Source organism: Notolepis coatsorum (assembly GCF_963971535.1).
Source record: "Notolepis coatsorum genome assembly, chromosome: 18".
Taxonomy (NCBI): Eukaryota; Metazoa; Chordata; class Actinopteri; order Aulopiformes; family Paralepididae; genus Notolepis; species Notolepis coatsorum.
The window spans coordinates 52,679,592-52,700,825 of NC_140182.1; the positions used below are offsets into that span (position 1 = coordinate 52,679,592).

At 43.8% G+C, this 21,234-nt stretch overlaps 1 protein-coding gene across 3 annotated transcripts in view; it reads right to left on the reverse strand.

The window, feature by feature from the left end:
• fcsk (fucose kinase) overlaps positions 1–21,234 on the reverse strand; it is an 86,732-nt gene that overhangs the window by 65,127 nt on the left and 371 nt on the right. For 2 of the 3 annotated variants that reach the window (XM_084334348.1, XM_084334347.1), the window contains exons 2-3: positions 11,001–11,152; positions 4,870–4,920 (exon numbers count right to left, since the gene is read on the reverse strand). In XM_084334348.1, the coding sequence (XP_084190474.1) occupies positions 4,870–4,920; positions 11,001–11,152 (203 nt within the window). Of the gene's footprint in view, positions 1–4,869; positions 4,921–11,000; positions 11,153–20,952; positions 21,088–21,234 lie in introns of those variants that run through there. The other variant, XM_084334349.1, reaches the window with a different exon arrangement.

Sequence of the window (21,234 nt, forward strand, 5' to 3'; positions counted from 1 at the left end):
CTCTGACTTCCTCGTACAAACAAGTTTGTACGAGGAAGTCAGAGGTAAGCGACAGCTGTGATTGGAGGATCAAGAAAAGGGGCAGGGTTTGAGATAGGTCTATTGGATAATAGGTTGGGTGTAATTGGCTACCAAATTAAGAGAAAGGGGGATAAAACCAAATACAAATGAAAAAAGGAAATGTGGGAACATAGGGCTGTGGGAACATAGGGCTGTGGTAACATAGGCACGCTCCCTGAGAGAGAGTCATGCTGAAGAGGAGCTCCTGATTTAATATTGAACATTTTGATTGTTAAGAGAGAGATAAACATCTTGAACAAGAGAAATAGCCTCATAAAGAAGACTTGTATTTTTTTTTATATAGATTAGCTGGGAAACTTCAGTGTAGGTTTATTTATTTTTTGACTTGCTAAGTAAAGCTAGCTAACTCTATTTGCTAACTAGCTAGCCCCAAACTACTGTAGGCTTTTTCCTACACTGTGAGCCCCAGCCTCCAACTTAAAAAAAATAATAGAGCAAAGAGAAAAAAAGAAAAGAGCAAAGCTATTTTTCTAAAGAATAATCATTTGTATTAGCTAGTTAAACATCCCAGCTTTGTTTATTCAGTTGCCATAGCAACATTGGGAACAGCAGCACTGGCAGCAGCAGGCACTTTCTTGCTCTGCTTTTTTGAGTATTAAAAAGAGATAGGTTTAGGTTTACTTTATTTGTTCAAGGGGGACAGTGTACATTAATAAAACATTTTACAAATGTAAATGCACCCAATTTTAGCCAAAAGGCTAATTTCCATTGGCAGTCCCCCTGCCAGAAGGTACAGGCTAAAATCCGGTGTAAAAAAAGGGTTAGCAATAAAAACAGAATAAAATCAAGATAAATACATTAGAATAAAAACACAACAAAAGCACATAGACATAGTAGGGAGACAGGTCACAATACAGTCATGGACACAAGGACAGAGCACATCATGACATATTAAGAGACCCAGACATAGACAGACGCACCATATCCACACACACATATACACATACAGACACCTCAGTGTTGACAGTTCTGATTTTCAATGAGCCATTCCCTAACCCTGCACTTGAATGAATGGTATGATGTGGACACTCTAATTGTTTGAGGAATTGAGTTCCATTGGTGGGATGCTCTGTATGAGAAGACGGCCTGGCCAAATACACTTTTTTTTAAAGGGATTGTACAGTCCCCCCTTGCTGCACCTCTAGTGTTCCTGGTTGAGGCAGACTTGAGGTTGATGAAACCGGACAAAGGAGGAGGAGCCAATCCACACTTTATTTTAAAAACTAGACAGACGTTTTGATATAGGGTCAGGTTTTCCCAACTGAGTAGATTATATTTTTTTAGAATGTGACAATGATGGTACCTGAATGGTTTCTTGTCTAGAATTTGTATTGCTTGTTTGTAAAGTGATTGAAGTGGTTTCAGAATGGTGGAATGTGAATTGGACCAGGTCATCAAACAGTATGTGATGTGGGAAAGAACCATTGAATGAAAATATAGCTTTGCTGCCTAATAGAATTAGAGAACTGAAGAATACAGTTCAGACATAGAGTCCAAAGAGAATACCCAGCGCCTTTATATGCTGATCGCTGTTGTTGTTACCAACTTGCTCTTTTACACTGAGCATGTCACTGCATGGCATACAGCCAAATCAAAGCACTACAGCTTCATCTCCAAGAGAGGGATCTGCAAGGGGAGACAACTTCAGATATTTGAGGATGGAGAGAAGGCTCCTGACTGTCAACCTTTACCAAAATGGTATAATCATGGTGCAAGGTAACAAAGCTGCCCTTGGCTCCTTTGGACAGGACTTCTCCACTCTGGAAAAAGTGGCAGCATCTAAAAAGGATACAGGAAGCATTCTGAGCTCTCCCATCACCACAGGCACCCCGACAACAGGCAGCCAGGTCCACAGCCCTGCTGAAATCTTCCCTAATCCTGGCCATAATAACCAGCACCCAGACCACCACATCGTCAGCCTCCTGAGAGACAGACTGGCTCTACTATAAGTGGAACAGCAGCTCTCCACCAGCCCCAGACCCACACCTCCAGGAACAGTATAAGCACCAGCTGGAGTCTGCTACACAAGAGCTGAGGGAACAGATCTCCAGACTGCAGAAGGACAACCAGGCCCTCACCACAGAACTCAGGTAAACAAAGGACATCATGAGGCGGGAAATAACACAGGTGAGAAATGAGATGACATGGGAACCATCAGCCATCATGGTGAAGCTGCAGCACAGAAAACAGACTGTAGAGACGTCTACCAGGACAGAACAGCCACAACCCCTCACCCCCCAACCCTCCCACCACTGTGCCCCCTCCTCCCCCAACATCTCACACCGTCAACCCATCACCCTGAAAAAGGACACTGAGGTTGCTATCCTTATTCATTCAAATGGCAAATTCATACAAGAACAAAAACTTCTCCCCAACACAAGTGTCCAAAATCTGGTGCACCACAAGAGAGGATGCACTCCAAATCCTTTCGTACCCTGAGTTTGGCACGTGACATCAGGCCATATTCTGACCCACACTGGTACCAACAACCTGCGGGAGGAACAGAAAAAGGTTGGTAGTCTGGTCACCAGTAGCAGAGAAAGCAGCTGTGACCTTCCCAGACTCAAGCATCACCATCTCCACCTTGCTACCCTGCAGAGACTTTCACCCCAAGACCATCAATAGGTTGAACACTGACATCACCAGAGGATGTGCCTCGCTCCCTAATGTACACATTGCACATTATCCATCCATAACTCCTAAGCACCTGTACGACCACTCCCACCTGGGCCGTCAAAGCCTCCATCTCTCACCAGCCAGAGGACTCCCAGGGACCCCTACTATGCTTCAGACCCTACCAGGAGCCAAATACCTCCCAGGGACCCCTACTATGCTTCAGACTCCACCAGGAGCCAAAGACCTCTCAGACATCTACCCAGACCCAGTGCACCCCACAGACCCCCACTCCACCAGACATCACCCCACAGGCCCTGTGCTCCACCAGACATCACCCCACAGACCCCTGCTCCACCAGACATCACCCCACAGGCCCTGTGCTCCACCAGACATCACCCCACAGGCCCCCTGCTCCACCAGACATCACCCCACAGGCCCCCTGCTCCACCAGACATCACCCCACAGGCCCCCCTGCTCCACCAGACATCACCCCACAGGCCCCGTGCTCCACCAGAACATCACCATCTCCAGACATCACGCCACAGGCCCTGGCCCAGGCTACTACCCCCCAACAAACCAGAGGCTCTACCAGAACCAAGAGCCTGGCCCTCGGCCCCTGCCCAGCCCAAAGCATGCAGAACCACACCAGGCCCCACGCAGCGGTCCTCAAGGACGAGTGGACTTTGAAGGAATGAGTGAAATTAAACAGCTCCTCCAGTACATCTGCACTAATCTGAACTAGTTTCATATTGCACACACATACACTCTACTCACATTAGTTAATTATGACCAAATTACTACTCTTCTACTACTTTTGAAAAAAGTATATATTGTTGAAAGAATATTTTACATATTGTTTAAAGGGGACCTGCATTGCTATTCCTAGCACTATTTGGGCAACTTTACACAATTCCTGTGAGTCTATGGAAGACATCTGTAAGGTTTATTTAAAAAAAATATTTCTAATAGAGTACTCAAAAGCATCATTTTCCAGCCTCAAGATTTCAGCCTGTTATTGGCCTGGCTCCGCCCATAAGCACTTTCAGTGGCAGTCATCCACACAGTCTGCGAGTGGCAGACAGAGAGAAAGAGAGAGAGAGAGAGAGAGAGAGAGAGAGATGGAGGAGAGAAAGAGACAAGTGGAGGAAGAGAAACAAAAGGTGGAGGAGAGAGACAGAGGTGGAGAGAGAGAGAGAGAGAGAGAGAGAGAGAGAGAACCGTGTAAACACTCTGCGTGCAGGTCCCCTTCTCTATCTCTCTCTCGATTCGGGAGCATAAGCTGTAGCGCGGCACAGTGGTAGACTTCCTCGAACGGGAGAGAGAGAGAGAGAGAGAGAGAGAGAGAGAGAGAGAGAGAGAGAGATAGAGAGAGAGATAGAGAAGGGGACCTGCACGCAGAGTGTTTACACAGTGATCTCTCTCTCTCTCTCTCTCTCGATTCGGGAGCAGCTGTAGCGTGCGGCACAGTGTGTATGTGTGCTCTGTCGTGAGGGTCTATCTCTCCCTCTCACTGTTCTCTGCCTGTCAAACCCTGTTTGGGGAAGTGTCGGGTTACAATGAAAATACTCCACTGGCGCATCGTGACGTCACGTTGCGAGTCAAATCAGAATGACCTAATTAACTGGAGCAGGAAATGGTCTGACCTGAATGAGAGCAATCCGCCAATATGGTATTTAGACACAAAAACACATCGATACTAACTCCTATTACTATAATACAATGCTAGAGACTCAAAAAAGACATTTATAATGCATGTCACCTTTAAAACTCATCAGCTCTAACAATGTTATCTTTTAGCCAAACACACACACTTGCAAAATACAGTAAACAGTAACACCACATTTGATCCCAGTTCAATGTTTGTACCTCTCTTGACAATCCAGTAGTTCATGTTTTACCTGTGCCATCTCTATTGTATAATGAAATCCCGTTCAGTATGCATGTGGAATATCCAGGGCCTAATATCTTCAACCTTAGGGCTGAAGAGTTTAGCCCCGGAACGCAAAACAAACCTTAAAGATGTCGACATCATTATTCTACAGGAGACGTGGTGTAAAGCTGACCCACTGCCCCAACTGAGTTAGACTGAGAGAGACTGAGAGAGATGGAGAGACCGAGACTGAGAAGGACTGAGTGAGACTGATTGATTCTGACAGCTGAACCTGGACTCACTGTGTGCAGGATGAGGATATGAGCGTCATCAAGAACATCAGCCGTCACCACCTAGAAAGACATTTAAAGATAAGATAAGAAGACAAGACAAGGAGACAAGGTACAGTAAGGTATGGTAGGATACGATATTCCTTTATTGACCCCCTTGGGGAAATGCAGGTGTCATAGCAGCACAGGGAGGGGGGGGTACAGGTATGGGCAGGGTAATAGAAAAACGTGCTCCTCATCTTACCCTCATACAGGGAGTGGGAGGGGTTCTCTCTGCTACCACCTCTAGTTTGCTAGCTCGACTTGCACCACCAGCTTGTTCAGTTTGTTGGTGTCCCTTGAGTTGATGTAGCCCCCCGGCATACAACGGCAAAAAAGAGGACGCTGGCTACTACAGACTACAGTAGTCTATTACACACATTGACACTTAACATTTTCACAAATACAATGCTTTCTTCTGTTTATTCATATTGCCTGCCATAACGACATGCATGGCAGGAAGAGACTACAGATTAAAACGAGCTCATTAGCTAATTCTGGCACATTTACATTGATGTGGAAACTGAAGATGTTGATTAATGTGCACTGTCGCTGGGTAAAAAAAATTATAAATAAACTTAAACTTGCATTTAATCAGTGTTTTGTGTATAATGTCATCAAACAGCGACCTCTAAGGTACTGCACGTTTAGTTTTTGGTCTGATGTGTGGGTTGAGTTTCAGTGGGGAGGGGTTCCTACTGCACGCCGCACCTCAGGCTCTACCAAGATAAGTCTGAAGAAATTCACAGTATAATAAGTTACTAAACTCCAACCCACACAACAGACAAAACAAGTAAACAAAGTGGCAGTGGGGCTCTTTTGTCTACAAGTCACAGTTTGACATGGCATGCATCTGTAAAGTGGTCTGCACACGGCGGGCGACAGACGTCGCCTGGCGATGTGATCGCCTGTCGCTCAATGACAATCGCTTAGCCCCCCACACCAGAGGCGACCGTTCTCAGGTATAATAAACTATGTGTCGCTCTGTTTAGCTGGGGGTGTTTCCCCCCGGGAGATATAGGAGGGCGGACCGCCGGGACCGGAGTCCCGGACGTTACGTTAGGTTGTTGTGAAGCGGGTTAGCGGGTAGCTGTGTTGTGCAGTACGAGAGAGTATTAACCTGTAAACCCATATTGAGCTGGAATTAAACCACCATATACGAATACAACCTCTCCTCATTCTTCCTGACATACTGCATGCCTGATCGCTACGATACGTTCATTACCAACGATTGGACAAGTATTGTTATGCAGCTGCTGAGAGAGTGTTTTTTCACGGAAGACGCAAACTGTTTTGTTCTCAACCATAATTTTCTTTGGACAATAAACCTTACAAACTACATCAGCTGCAGCCTGGACATTAAACTCTGTCAACATCCACAACTTCTTTTGTTACCAGAGTATAAAAACACTAGTAGGTGCATCGTGGCGCATTGTTCATTTATTAGTTAATGACAAGCGGCCACTACAGCTTCTCAAACTAACGTTATTTATTTAAATTGTTCCCGTTAATAATAATGAACATAACAAGTAGCATGGTAATAATAGGTAGGTTATTGATCAATGAATGTATTGAATGATACATTAATGGTGTACAAATGATACACCAGTAGAACTTCTGTAGAAGTCATGTTATTTCCTCATTGTCCTGCTGTGTCGCCTCAAAAAATAGGATCGAGGCGATATTTAGCGAGGCGACAGAAATAGCTGCGCGACCATCGCTTCAGAATCTCCTGCCGTGTGGGTTCTCTCATTCATAACAATGAAGGCGATACAATTCTGTCTGTCGGCTCGCTAAAAAAATCGGTCGCCTGGCTAAAATCGCTCGCCGTGTGGGGACCCCTTAAGGGTTACCAATAACCTTTTATTGTAATACGTGGGGTCTCATATTTTCCATTTTGGGGAATCACAGAATCTGGCTTTAAAAATAGAATTCGGACACAAGCATTTAGAGATTTTGGGGAAACTTGTAGAAATATTCTGACATTCTTCATGAATGATTAATATGGTACCATTAACAGAAACATAATTCACCACCAAGGTAACAAGAATGTTCAAAAGCTCAACAAGTAGGATAGAACTCAAAGTTAGAACAAGTAGGATTAGGGATGCTCGATATTGGCTTTTTTACCGATATACCGATATTGTCCAACTCTTAATTTCCGATACCAATATCAACCGATACCGATATATGCAGGGTTTCCCGGTTTTCCCCCCAAAAAACGTAATAATTTCTAGGGCTGACCCCCATTAGTCGATTAGTCGACTAATCGGTCGAAAGGAGCCGTAGTCGACTGGCCAACCTCTTAGTCGAATATATAAAAAAAGAAAAGAAAAGAAAGTATATATATATATATATTTTTTTTTTGTATCATTCTTTCCAAAAGAAAAGAGGCCTAGAAGCGTGGCTAACGCTAATGGCTCGCATACCAGAGGCTAACTGCCTACGAAAACAGGCACAGGGGCACTGAAAGAGGATTTCATCTATCTAATGAACACACTAGACTAGACAAATATCAAGATGTATCCATCAGTGGACCAATTGTATGCTTTTGCAGAGGACATGAAGCCTTCAGTCGACTCCTTCAGACATTAAGCACCCCCCACAGCCCAAATGGAATGATACAAAATACAAAAATAAAAATAAATTAAAAATAAATGTAGTCGACCACTAACTAACGGCACATTTTGGCCAATCATAGTCGACCATCCAAATCCTTAGTCGGGGACAGCCTGATTTCAGGTAATTACTCTTGTCGTGGAATTAACACAACATTATGCATACTTTTGACAATAAATAAAATCAGAATTAGTTCTTACTTGCTTGCCTGGGTAAATAAAGGTTAAAAAAAATATATATATATATATATATTTTTTTTTTTTAAACCGATACCGATAATTTCCGATATCACATTTGAATGCCAATATCGGCCGATAATATCAGTAGGCCGATAATATCGGACATCCCTAAGTAGGATAGAACTCAAAGTTAGAACAAGTAGGATAGAACTCAAGGCAGGACAGCCTCCATTTGATTTCTATGCAGTGATGCCTGCTTCACAATGATGTGGTCTCACCCTCAGTGCATGGAGGAGCATGTAAAGAGGACAGTGTAAACGCATGCAAAGTCAATGGAAAGAGGCAAAGGGAATGAGAAAGACGCAGATCCATTCTAGGTGGTGCAAACTGAAACATCCGCTGAGTTTGTAGCCACGGTTAACTAGTCTTGGATGCATGACTTTAGACTATTGTGCAGTCACATTATTCACATTCTTCCCCTGGAGAGGGAGAGCTTCTCTGTACCTCCCTGAAATCTGAGTTGCATGTGTGATGTCACTAATAGGTTGAGCCTATCATGGTTCAATATGTGGTAACATGACATGCTTTACAGAGCATACTTGAAAGAATATAAGCAGCCGATTTGGAATGCCTGGTAAATATCAATGGGTGCTTGTTGGCAGTTTGCATCTTCATAGATCCTTGCATTCTCAATGAAGGTAAAGGTGTATCGCAGAAAGAAAATTACTGTAATTTTCGGACTATAAGCCGCGGCTTTTCCCCCCATTTTTCGACCCTGCGGCTTATATAACGGTGCGGCTAATCTATGGATTTTTACAGCCAACTGGGCGCGCTCCCTCAGCTCTGTGACCAACAGATCAGACTCCTAAATCTGCTGCAGCAGTGCACGCCTTGCCCCTCCTCCTCCCCCTCACAGACCCACATCAACAAACCATTACGGCAAGAGTCTAGTGTATGAGCAGCTCAGAGCTACTCTTTCAACATAACTGAATCATTAACAAAATGACCCAGTCAACGAACTATTCACTTTAGTTTATTAATACATGAGGCGTTGTCTAATGTTATCTAGCTACTGATAGCTCCTGATATCATCAGTTTGGCATTCGATTTCGCAGGTGCTGGCTAACTGGCTATCGTTCTGTGAGCTGGCGTTGGTACCTAGCTGGCGCTGGCTAACTAACGTGGCTATCGTTCTGTGAGCTAGCATTAGTACCTGGCTGGCTAACTGGCTATCGTTCTGTGAGCTGGCGTTAGTACCTGGCTGGCTAACTGGCTATCATTCTGTGAGCTGGCGTTAGTACCTAGCTGGCGCTGGCTAACTAACGTGGCTATCGTTCTGTGAGCTAACGTTAGTACCTGGCTGGCTAACATGGCTATCGTTCTGTGAGCTGGCGTTAGTACCTGGCTGGCTAACGTTCTGTGAGCTAGCGTTAGTACCTGGCTGGCTAACTGGCTATCGTTCTGTGAGCTGGCGTTAGTACCTGGCTGGCAAACGTGGCTATCGTTCTGTAAGCTAGCGTTAGTACCTGGCTGGCTAACTTTCTGTGAGCTGGCGTTAGTACCTAGCTGGCTAACTAACGTGGCTATCGTTCTGTGAGCTGGCGTTAGTACCTGGCTGGCTAACTGGCTATCGTTCTGTGAGCTGGCGTTAGTACCTGGCTGGCGCTGGCTAACTAACGTGGCTATCATTCTGTGAGCTGGCATTAGTACCTGGCTGGCTAACTAACGTGGCTATCGTTCTGTGAGCTGGCGTTAGTACCTGGCTGGCGCTGGCTAACGTGGCTATCGTTCTGTGAGCTAGCGTTAGTACCTAGCTGGCGCTGGCTAACTAACGTGGCTATCGTTCTGTGAGCTAACGTTAGTGCCTGGCTGGCGCTGGCTAACTAACGTGGCTATCGTTCTGTGAGCTAACGTTAGTACCTAGCTGGCGCTGGCTAACTAACGTGGCTATCGTTCTGTGAGCTGGCGTTAGTACCTAGCTGGCGCTGGCTAACTAACGTGGCTATCGTTCTGTGAGCTAACGTTAGTACCTAGCTACCGTTACTGTTAATTGTTAATGAATTACTGTTAACTGTTAATAAATGGGGCGGCTAGGTGGTGTAGTGGGCAAGGCGCTCGCCATCAACGCTGGAGATGCTGGGTTCAAATCCAGCTCTCGGCGTTGCTATCAGCTTGGCTGGTCGTTCATACTAACACAATTGGCAGTGTTAGGGGTGGGAAAGCTGATGGGTGGGTACTGGGAGTTGTGGACAGCGACCCCTACAGTTCAGTCGGGGCGCCTGCACAGTGAGGGTAGGATCTGGAGGGAGGTAGTGTGACCTTCCACACGTTACACTCTCCCGGTGAGAATCTGCGCTGCCAGGCTGGCTGCCGGCTGGCTGCACATGTGTCGGAGGAAAGCATGTGACAGTCTCCGGCCTCCCGGACCAACAGTAGGGGGGAGTGCGCAACAACCAGGAAGGGGGTTGGGAATTGGCATAACGACTAACAGTGGGATGGGAGAAAAATCGGAAAAAGGAGGGGGGGAAAAGATAATAATAAAAAAAAAAAAAAAAATGTTAAAAATGGGAGCTTCCTCAAACAGCCATCTCTTTCCCGACAATCCCCTCTGTGCACGAACCCTTACATTATGGTAATTAAACATTAAAACACCTGCGGCTTATAGTCCAGTGCGGCTTATAGTCCGAAAATTACGGTAAATACAAGAAAGATTTAGGAGCACAGTGAAACATTTTTATACGGATACTTTTTTTTGGGTATCGTTTGGATTTGATTGATTCCATCATCATTCTCATCAAGTCCTGCAGTTCTGGTTCTGAGCAAATAGGGAAGCTTCAGACAGGCAGCAGACAGGGTCTCGGTACAAAACGGTGTTAATCCACACCACAGCGGACCTCCTGCATTCCTATATATGCTTGATTCTTCTCTCAGACCAACTTGGAACAGTGTGCCTTGTTCAGGGCTTGTTCCAAGACATCATGTTAGTCTGAAGCATAGGAAATTCATGAGGCCCACTGTTTTCTGTTGTGGGTGGTTAAAACCCTTGTCTGTATGTCGTGGTGTGGATTAACACTGTTTTCTGTTGTGGGTGGTTAAAACCCTTGTCTGTATGTCATGGTGTGGATTAACACGGTTTAGTTTTGAGACCCCATTTGCTGCCTGTATGAAGCTTCCCAGTTCGCTCGTAATTTTATTTATATAGCCCTTTTCAAGAACCCAAAGACACTGTACATCGATTACACTACTGGCAAGTATTTCATACCACAAAACCTCATAACTATCCCTTTGAGGAAGGAATGAGCTCACAGTGTGTCCTGATCTGGCGCTCAGGTGCTCTGCAGCCACCAGGAGGGCATTGAGCGTTGCTCCTCCGCTGCCCAGTCCATCCTCAGGATCTGGAACCGTCAGCAGCACCGTCCTCGGAGAGACGAGACCACGCTGCTGCCTCAGCTCCAGCTCTGACACCATGAAACACACACACACACACACACACACACACACACACACAACACAACACAACAAACGCACACCGTTTCAGGGGAATGTTGCTAGGGAACAGCTTGAAGGGTTTACTTTGTGAATATCAACATTACAATGACAGGAAATCAATTCTAGAAAGCTGGTAGAAATGTTTTGTTTTCACACAATTTGAACACTCGCCTCTCCTTTTCCCACTCTGCTCCCTGGTATACCCCTGAACTGCGTTCCCTAAAAACAACTGGTCGACAGCTTGAACACAAATGGTTGCAAACTGGTTCAAATATCCACCTCCTATCAGTCCCATCAACAGTCCTATTCTAAAGCCCTGCAAACTGCCAGATCCCAATACTACTCCACCCAGATTGAAACACGCCGCAACAACCCCAGGTCTCTTTTTCCACCATCAACACTCTCATTGCACCAGTTAAACCAGCCACACTCCCAGTGTGCTGAAGGGTCTGCAATTAGGTAAAATTAGACCTAAGATAACCCCCCTTTAAGTTCACCAACCTGTTTAATATGTGGGAGTTAAGTTATTTATTTACCACATAAAGTTACACTGTCTGCCTAGTGCCTACTTATGGCATCTCAGGTTATATGACGGTGCTGCCATCTAGTGGGCCAGAGGTGGTAGTGTTCCCTCGTAAATGCGTCACTTCCTCTAGGAGCTTGTTGACGTAGAACTTGGCCGGACATGTTAGAGAACAAACGTACACCCAGCGTTTCTCTTGTTAACGTTATAGTTTGACGGTGACCAAGGATGTAAAGTTGCTTACCAAGCGGACATTATACCACCAAGAGAGAGTGAGTTTAGTACCCAGCTAATGCGATGTTTAGAAGCTAACTAAGGTGACAATTATATACAGTCCTCTAAGCTCCCGCACACCCAGCATCCACTGACCAATGTAACCTCTTCATGAACTTTTTTATCAACAAAGTTGACAACATTCGAAAAGATATCTTAGCCAACACCGCCCAGCACACCCAGCCCCCCCCAGATCCTATATTCACAGGCACCAAACTCTCACACTTCACTGACGTTTCTACAGATACTGTCACCAAGACTATAATGCAATCCAAACCAGGGGCGTATCTAGACCCAGCACTTCAGTAGGGCACAGAAGGGCACCAAAAAATGTTGGCCGGTTTTGGCCGGTTTGTGGGCGAAAATGGGTGGATTTTGTAACTATTTCTTTTTTAACTTTATTTCGGTTTTAGGGTTAGGTTAGGGTTATGTTATTTAATTATTTTAGGGAGCCAGCCCCCCAAACTCCTGAAATGCATAGAAATCTATGAAATAAATAAAACAATCTGACATTTATATTAAAAAGAGCTAGCCACCCAAACCCCTAAAATACATAGAAATCTATGCATTTTGGAACAGTTACTATATATATATAGTCAAGAAAGCATTTAGTCATACTTAAAGTTTAAAGTGCTTTACTTGCATTGAACATTGCATTGAACATTGAACATTGAGGAGACATCATTAGAAAGCACAATGTATGTTTCCATAGTTACGCAGATGACACACAATTGTACATCTCCGCTGAACCAAATGATCACACAGCTATAAACTCCATTTCCACCTGTCTCTTAGCAATAAACAAATGGATGACGAACAACTTCCTAAAATTAAATGAGGGCAAAACTGAAATCCTACTAGTCGGTCCTATAACAAAAAGAGAAATGTTACAGAGCAATATGGGGCAACTTACTCCTTGGATCAAACCCGAAGTTACAAGTAAGTAACCTACACTGGCTTCTGGTAACATTTAGAATTGATTTCAAGGTCCTTAAAACTCTTGACTTGACTCCTCCTTATATACAAAGTATAAACATTGCGATCATCTACTACTATTGAAGGTTCCAAGCCACAGTCTAAAGAAAATCAGGGATGCAGCCTTTGCTAACTATGCACCAAAGTTATGGAACACACTACCTATGGACATTAGGGAAGCTAGGTCTCTTAATATTTTCAGAAATAAGCTAAAAACGTACCTCTTCACCATAGCCTTCTAATACACCCCGCTGTTGATTGTACTGTAGCACTATTTTACTCTGGCCATTCTATTGCATAATTTTACTACTATCTATTCTACTATTCTATTATTGCACTGTATTATTGGTGTGCAAACCAGTCAACTTACAAAAAAGAGCCTGTTGGAGGATTTCAACAAGATAAATGCAGTGCAAAATATTTCACTATAATATTTCAAAGCGAAGTAAAAAATATTATAATAATTATTTGATCATGTTAAATGATCATTTGATCATGTTAAAAAAGGGAAAATAAAAAACATTTGTTACATTTTTTATTTTATTTTTTATCAGTGGGGCACAGATGATCATCAGTAGGGCACGTGCCCTACTGATAGTGGTCTAAATACGCCGATGATCCAAACCCACAACATGCCTCCTTGACCCTATCCCCTCCTCTCTCACAAAATCTTGCATCTCTACCCTCTTGACTTGACTTGACTCAGCCCCCCCCCATCACACACATCATCAACACATCCCTCTCATCTGGTGTTTTCCCCCCATTACTGAAAACAGCAGTCACCCCCCTCATCAAGAAACCCAATTTGGATCCCAATACCCTCAGTAACTACAGGCCAATCTCCAACCTACCATTTCTATCCAAAATACTTGAAAAGATTATCTCCAACCAGCTCCACACCCACCTAGAGAACAACTCCCTTTTTGAACCCTTTCAATCAGGCTTCCGAAAACACCACAGCACAGAATCTGCTCTTGTTAAAGTCACCAACCAACGATATCCTGCTAAATTCAGATTCCGGTTTTCTCTCCATACTCATCCTCCTCGACCTCAGCGCTGCTTTTGACACCATTGATCACAACATCCTACTCACTGATTTAGAACATACAGTTGGCATCACAGGCTCAGCTCTCCACCTATATTACTCCTATCAATCAGACAGACAGCAATTCACTACCATGGACAGTCATACCTCAACTTCTTTCCCCATTACATCTGGTGTCCCCCAAGGCTCAGTCCTTGGTCCCATACTCTTCTCCCTTTATATGTTACCCCTCTGCCACATTTTCAGAACATGGTCTCCAATACCACTGCTACGCCGATGACACACAGCAGTTATACATTCACTCCCTTCCCGACACCACTGCTGCTACTACTACTGCCCTCTCCTCCTGCCTCTCTGAAATAAAAATCTGGATGAATCACAACCTTCTCCAACTCAATAGTACTAAAACAGAAATCCTTGTAATGGGCACACCTCACCTTCTCCGTAAAAACCCTGACTGCTCCACATCAACAACCACTCTATCCTCCCCTCCCCCACAGTGAAAAACGTAGGTGTTCTTTTTGACCCCAAACTATAATTCGAACCGCACATCAACAACAAGGAAGGAACATTTCACGCATTAGACCACTACTGTCGCCCTCCGACACTGAAAAGCTGGTTCATTCTCCTGTCTAGATTACTGTAATGCATTACTCATTGGCTCAACATCAAAATCCCTCCACAAACTTCAACTAGTTCAGAACACCTCAGCCCGCATCATCACCCGCTGCCCCAAATTCTCCCACATCACACCTGTCCTCTCCTCACTGGCTCCCTGTCAAGTATAGGATTGACTTTAAGATCCGTCTCCTCACTTACAAAGCCCTCCACTCCCTAGCACCTGATTACATCTGCAACCTCCTTCAACACTACATTCCCTCCCGCTCATCCAACTTAGCCCTTCTGAGCACACCACACTACCGCCTTAAGTCCACAGAAAACAAATCATTCTCCTCCGCTGCTCCCCGACTCTGGAATCAACTCCCATTACATATCAAAGAAGCCCCATCCGTAGACATTTAAGTCCCACCTCAAAACCCACCTGTTCAATCTTGCATACCCTCACTCCTGACCCCCCAACCCCTACATCACTTACATTTTCACATCTGTACACCTATATTTTTGTATTATTATTTATTTTAAAATGTTCTCCGTCTTGTCTCTAAGCTGTCTGTCTCCCTCTCTCTTTATTATCCCCACAATGTGGTCATTGTGAAAGTCCATGTACTGTGTTTGTCCATGTACTGTGTTTGTCCGTATGCTATAATGCAATGTATGTAAAGCGCTTTGAGATGCCTAATGTAAGGCGCTATATAAAATAAATGTATTATTATTTATTATTAGTAAGCATAATAAATACAATTTGAACACTCGCCTCTAAAGTAAGCATAATAAATACAATTTGAACACTCGCCTCTACAGTAAGCATAATAAATATAATTTGAACACTTGCCTTTACAGTAAACATACTAAATACAATTTGAACACTTGCCTATAGTATAAATATTTAAAAACGACCATGATCATCCAGACATGCTAGTATAATAATCTATATGTTTTACATCAGGCAACATAATGTGTACTGTACAATGCCACTTCCTTCAATCATTGGGTATTTATTATTGGGTATTTATTAGGGGTGTCACGGTACACAAAAACCACGGTTCGGTACGTACCTCGGTTTTGAAGTCACGGTTCTGTACGGGTTTTCTGTACAGTGGGGGAAAGTTTGGCTTTCCATGTTCCACTCAGGGGTGATGTAGTGTGGTGCAGTAACTAATTGTACTTGTAGGTCTGTCAACGGATATTCTATATTTAAATTAATAATAGACTTGTAAAGAAAATAATTTTTTTATATTAGATTGTGAAAAAAACAGGCCCCGGTGGGTGGTCATTAGTGGTTAACACATACCGTTGTATTCGTTCGGTACACAGCCGTTCGGTATGGTACGGTACACACTGAAACGGTTCGGTACGGATACGTGTACCTTTACACCCTTAGTATAGTATTTATTACCAACTGCAACTATAGCAACTATAGCATGCCGTGGACATATCTGCTCCAATAAGCACACATTCTAGTTAAGTACATTCATTATGTGTTATGCACATAGTTTATCCCCCCCCCCCCCCCCCCCCCCACCTTAACACAGTCCCTCCAAAATGTACACAGCACAGTCTTAGTTCACAAGCAGGATGGGATATCAGCATCAAACGGACAACTCCCCACCTGCTCACTATTAGCCCTTTTACACCAGCCAGGCTCCGTGCTAAAGCTGGTTCCTGAACGTAATCTCGCACCGGCTGGCGCGTTCAGACCGGGATTAATTGGTTCAGAACGTGAAAAATCTGTGCTCAGCTGGCACCGAAAAATTGTTGGTTTTTCCTTGCGAACCGTGACGTCAACAGTGGGCGTGTCATATTCTAGGCTGTCAAGACGAGTAAACAGGGGAAAGTAGCGAGTCGGCATTGCACTCAACAGGAAGCGATTCGCGACTGCTCTCAAAACAAGATTAGATTTAAATGTATTGTTATGATACAGCACAAGTACAATACACCATCCAACCAGAGTGGATAAAGAAATGCTCCAGAAATGCGTGGAGAAAGGCTTAGCGAGCCTCAACGCGCGAGCGCACACGCGCACTTTGAAATGAATCATTCCAGCAAAGTAGGCTTCTATTATTCGAATTACTGCTTTAATGGGTATCACAGTAGTAAGTCCTACTGTAGAACATGACATATTAGCATGACATCTGATTTATTAATGCCAATACAAAAAATTAGGGACAAACGCAATTGGCACAAGTGTAGTTTTAACATCTGACTTATTAGCTCACCTTGTTAGTCTGCTGGCTGTGGATCCTATGGTCACAGGTTCAAATCACTCTTGGTTGAATCTTTTTTATTTTTTTTTTACGTTTAATTAATTTATCCACTCTGGTTGGATGGCGTGTATATGTATATGTATGTATTGTGCTGTATAATGACAATACATTTTAATCGAATCTCATTTTGAAATCGCTACCCGTTGAGTGGATCACCATGGTGCAATGCAATCACCTCCGAAGCTGTCTGCCACTGTCGTGTCCATAGGCAGCGTAGCGATTTCAAAATGAGATTCGATTCAAATGTATTGTCATTATACAGCACAATACATACATATACATACACACCATCCAACCAGAGTGGATAAATTAATTAAACGTAAAAAAAAAAAAAAATTAACCAAGAGTGATTTGAACCTGTGACCATAGGATCCACAGCCAGCAGACTAACGAGGTGGGCTAATAAGTCAGATGTTAAAACTGAGTGAATAATCCATGATTTACACTTGTGCCAATTGCGTTTGTCCATAATTTTTAGTATTGGCATTAATAAATCAGATGTCATGCTAATATGTCATGTTCTACAGTAGGACTTACTACTGTGATACCCATTAAAGCAGTAATTCAAATAATAGAAGCCTACTTTGCTGGAATGATTCATTTCAAAGTGCGTGTGTGCGCTCGCGCGTTGAGGCTCGCTCTCCACGCATTATTCCACCCATTATTTCTACCTCCGCCTGGGTAACGCCCCCGTTGATGACGGAGACGGTGGAATGTTGGTTCTGCTTAAATGGGTGTAAACGCGGGCCGGTTCGCCAGAGGGCACCAGAGTTCAGAGGGTTGAGAACGGAGCTGGAGCTTGAACCGGGGCCCGGCCGGTTTAAAAGCGCTATATGAGGAGAAACAGAACAGAACAGTTCCATCATGTGCAAAGAAGAGGTCTGCCACGTCACTGTTGAACTTGAGGAATAGTGGTACATTGTTAGTCTTCATGGTGAACAGCAGCACATGGCTGCTGTCTAGGAGCCACATCCACAACCCTTCTTGACTTTGTCCTGGAATTTGAGGTAGGCTTAGATGACAGCCTTGGTTGGTTCAAGATACTCACAACTGCTCCTGTTGTGGTTCAAAAACACCAAACTGCCAGGGCCCAGTTCCCAGTACACCTGGGAGTGATGCCCTTGTCACTAGTTTGGCTTCAATCAGGATGTCTGCGTACCCTGTGCCAAGCATTTTCCACCCAGGGATCCTTCCCGCATAATAGAAGCTGCTATGAAAGGGTCCAATTATGTGCTGCTTATATTTCTTTCTTTATTCTTAACTTCCAAATTATCTTTATAACCTTTATAACTACACCAAGATCAAAAGGTGCTCACAACATGCTCCTGTCCCTGACCCACGTCATCTGTAGCCTCCTCTGTTCCATCCAGCAGCTCTGCTACAGTCTTGGCAGGCAGTTGGCAGTGATTGGCTGGTCAATAGGACCAGGCCTCACTTCTGTAGCTGAGATAAAGCCACCTCATCCTGACACCTTCTGCTTGCCATGCCGACTGCTAAGGCTATAAGCAAGGACCGTCAAGCATGGTCCTCTGACATGGCCTTATCATAATGTGTTCTGGAGGGTGAGTGAATAATAAGATAATAATAATAATAATAAACTGTATTTGTATAGCACCGGTCATACAAGAATTGCAGCCCAGAGTGCTTCAGATAGATACTCCAGTCCTTCTACTCCAGAGCTGTAGAGACTAGAGAGCATCTTGACTGGAAACATCACTGCCTGCCTGCCTGGTATATGGAAACAGCAAGGCACAGGACAAGAAGGCCCTACAGAGAGTGGTGCGCTCAGCTGAGCGCACTATGGGTATTGCACTACCACCCCTGCAGGACTTATATAACAAGAGGTGCAAATCCAGAGCCTGCAGAATAATGAAAGACCCTCACCACCCTAGCCCCTTACGTGACTGCGATCTGCAAGCCAGGGGCTTTTCGTATCCGCAGTCACTCTCAGCTATGCCGCCACCAGGCTCATATTAAGTACCAAGCGCTGAATTCTGAGCTGGGGGTGGGCCAAAAAATATATCAGATATGAATTTCAAAGATACCCAGCATACAATATTGGTTTAACACAGCTTTACGGTGGGGTTTGGAAGCTTGGAGTTGCTAATAAACAGTTTAAATCATTGTTACAAAACGAGTGGTACTCACAGAGCGAACGTTGGCAAGATGGCGTTTTCTTCTTCTGCCGCTATTTGGCTGCCTGGTGCGCATGCGCTGTGACACCAACGGCAGAAATGGACGTTCGGTCTGTAAGTACCACTCGTTTTGTAACAATGATTTAAACTGTTTATTAGCAACTCCGAGCTTCCAGACCTCACCGTAAAGCTGTGTTAAACCCATATTGTATGCTGGGTATCTTTGAAATTCATATCTGATATATTTTTGACCCACCCCCAGCTCAGAATTCAGCGCTTGGTACTTAATATGAGCCTGGTGGCGGCATAGCTGAGAGTGACTGCGGATACGAAAAGCCCCTGGCTTGCAGATCGCAGTCACGTAAGGGGCTATCACCACCCCAACAACAGCCTGTTCAAGCTGCTGAGGTCAGGCAAACGCCTGCGCACACCAGCAACTAGGACAGAGAGACTTCGGCTCAGCTTCTTCCCCCAGGCCATCAGAGTCTTGAACACTGAACTCTCCACACACAAGCACACATGAGAACACACAACACACACTGTATACGCTCACTTTAGCACGAACACACACACATACTGCACACGCTCACACTCAACGGTCACTTTACAAAATGAAAAGGTCACTTTAAAAAGGAAAAAATTAAGAACGGGAGTGGTTCTTGTATGTAAATACAAATAGATGGATATAGCGAGATAGCATAAGGATATAGTATAAGTTGTAGATTGTATAGTATTGTATAGTAGTGTACATAAGACTCAGTGCCTCATCCGTAGCTAACATTGTATTGCACTATCACAGGACCTTAGCATGTCTTTTACCATGCTTTTTGTAAACTTTATGTACATTATACCTGTTATGTCTTATTCTTACTTGTATTATTGCACAAATGTCTTATCTTATTACTTGTATTATTGCACAATCGCTGCGGGCATGACCTCCCGCATTTCACTGTATGCCGTGACAAATAAAAACTCTTGACTTGACTGACTTCACGTGGTGTAGGCAATTTTTTTTTAAGATTGTAATCGATTTCTGTCATTAAAATCTATATATAAAAAAAGATTTGTAATGGAAATATTATCTATGTCCATCTGTGTTAAATCTCTGTACAGCTTTTGACTAGTTAATATGATCAACTAGTCTGACTACAGCCCAGACACTAGGCTACAGTCTGTGTGTCTCTTTAACAAAGAACCAAGGTTTGAGGAGATAGGAGAGGTCCATGGCTATTTCCCTCTCCAGTTAAGACATAACAAAGGCTATTGAGCCAATCTTGTTATTCATTCCCTAACTAGGGCATATTTTGTTTACCCTTCTTGTCATATCTGGATGTCTAATGTACATAATTTCAATTATGTATTAATGTACGTTCTGACCAGAGCTCTTTGTCACTTTCTGGTCAGACGCTTGTGTGTCTCTCTATAAACTGATCTCTGTGTGGAAGCACAGATATTAAACAATGTTCTATATTTTTATATACAAATGACTCAATCTCAATTTCTACAGTTCACTGTCATGGCTCATTTGAAATATTCCACAACAGATTGTAATATTATTTCTGTGTTAAAATGTCCAACCCCAAGAGGGGTTCCTGCAAAGGTCCCACCCCACCCACATTGTCACCTCCAGGATCTGAGGCAACCTTGTACTGGGAATCATGCAGTTTCAAATCAATATAATTGATTGTGATATATTTCTGACATTGAAGCCTATAAAAAGCAGGTTTCAGGCTAAATAACAGCAATGGGTAAACCGTAAACTGCAGACATAATGAGTATAAAAATAGACCGAAAAAGAGCAGTGCATAAGATAGACAGAGTAAATAGTAGTGCAGTGCAATACAAATTCTCATCTACAACAATCACATCACAGTCTCGAATCAATGAGTCCAAGCATCATAGGCTAAGGTGAAGAGGTACGTTTTTAGCTTACTTTTGAAAATAGTTATCCAAGTTAATGTCCCCATCTATAGGTAGCAGATTACGCCCAGAACCCACTTTGGGCACCATTGCAGACAGTAGAAAACAATCATCAACTTGTCATAGTTTCGGATGATATACTTTGTTATTGGTTCAATATCAATCCAGACTGTGGCACAAGAAAGCAGACAGGTCGGGTGAAAAACGTCACAAAAGTCGCTACACGGACTGTCCGAGTTCGCGAGGCATTCTATTGTAGCGTTCCTGCTAGCCCCTTACGTGACAGTCACGTAAG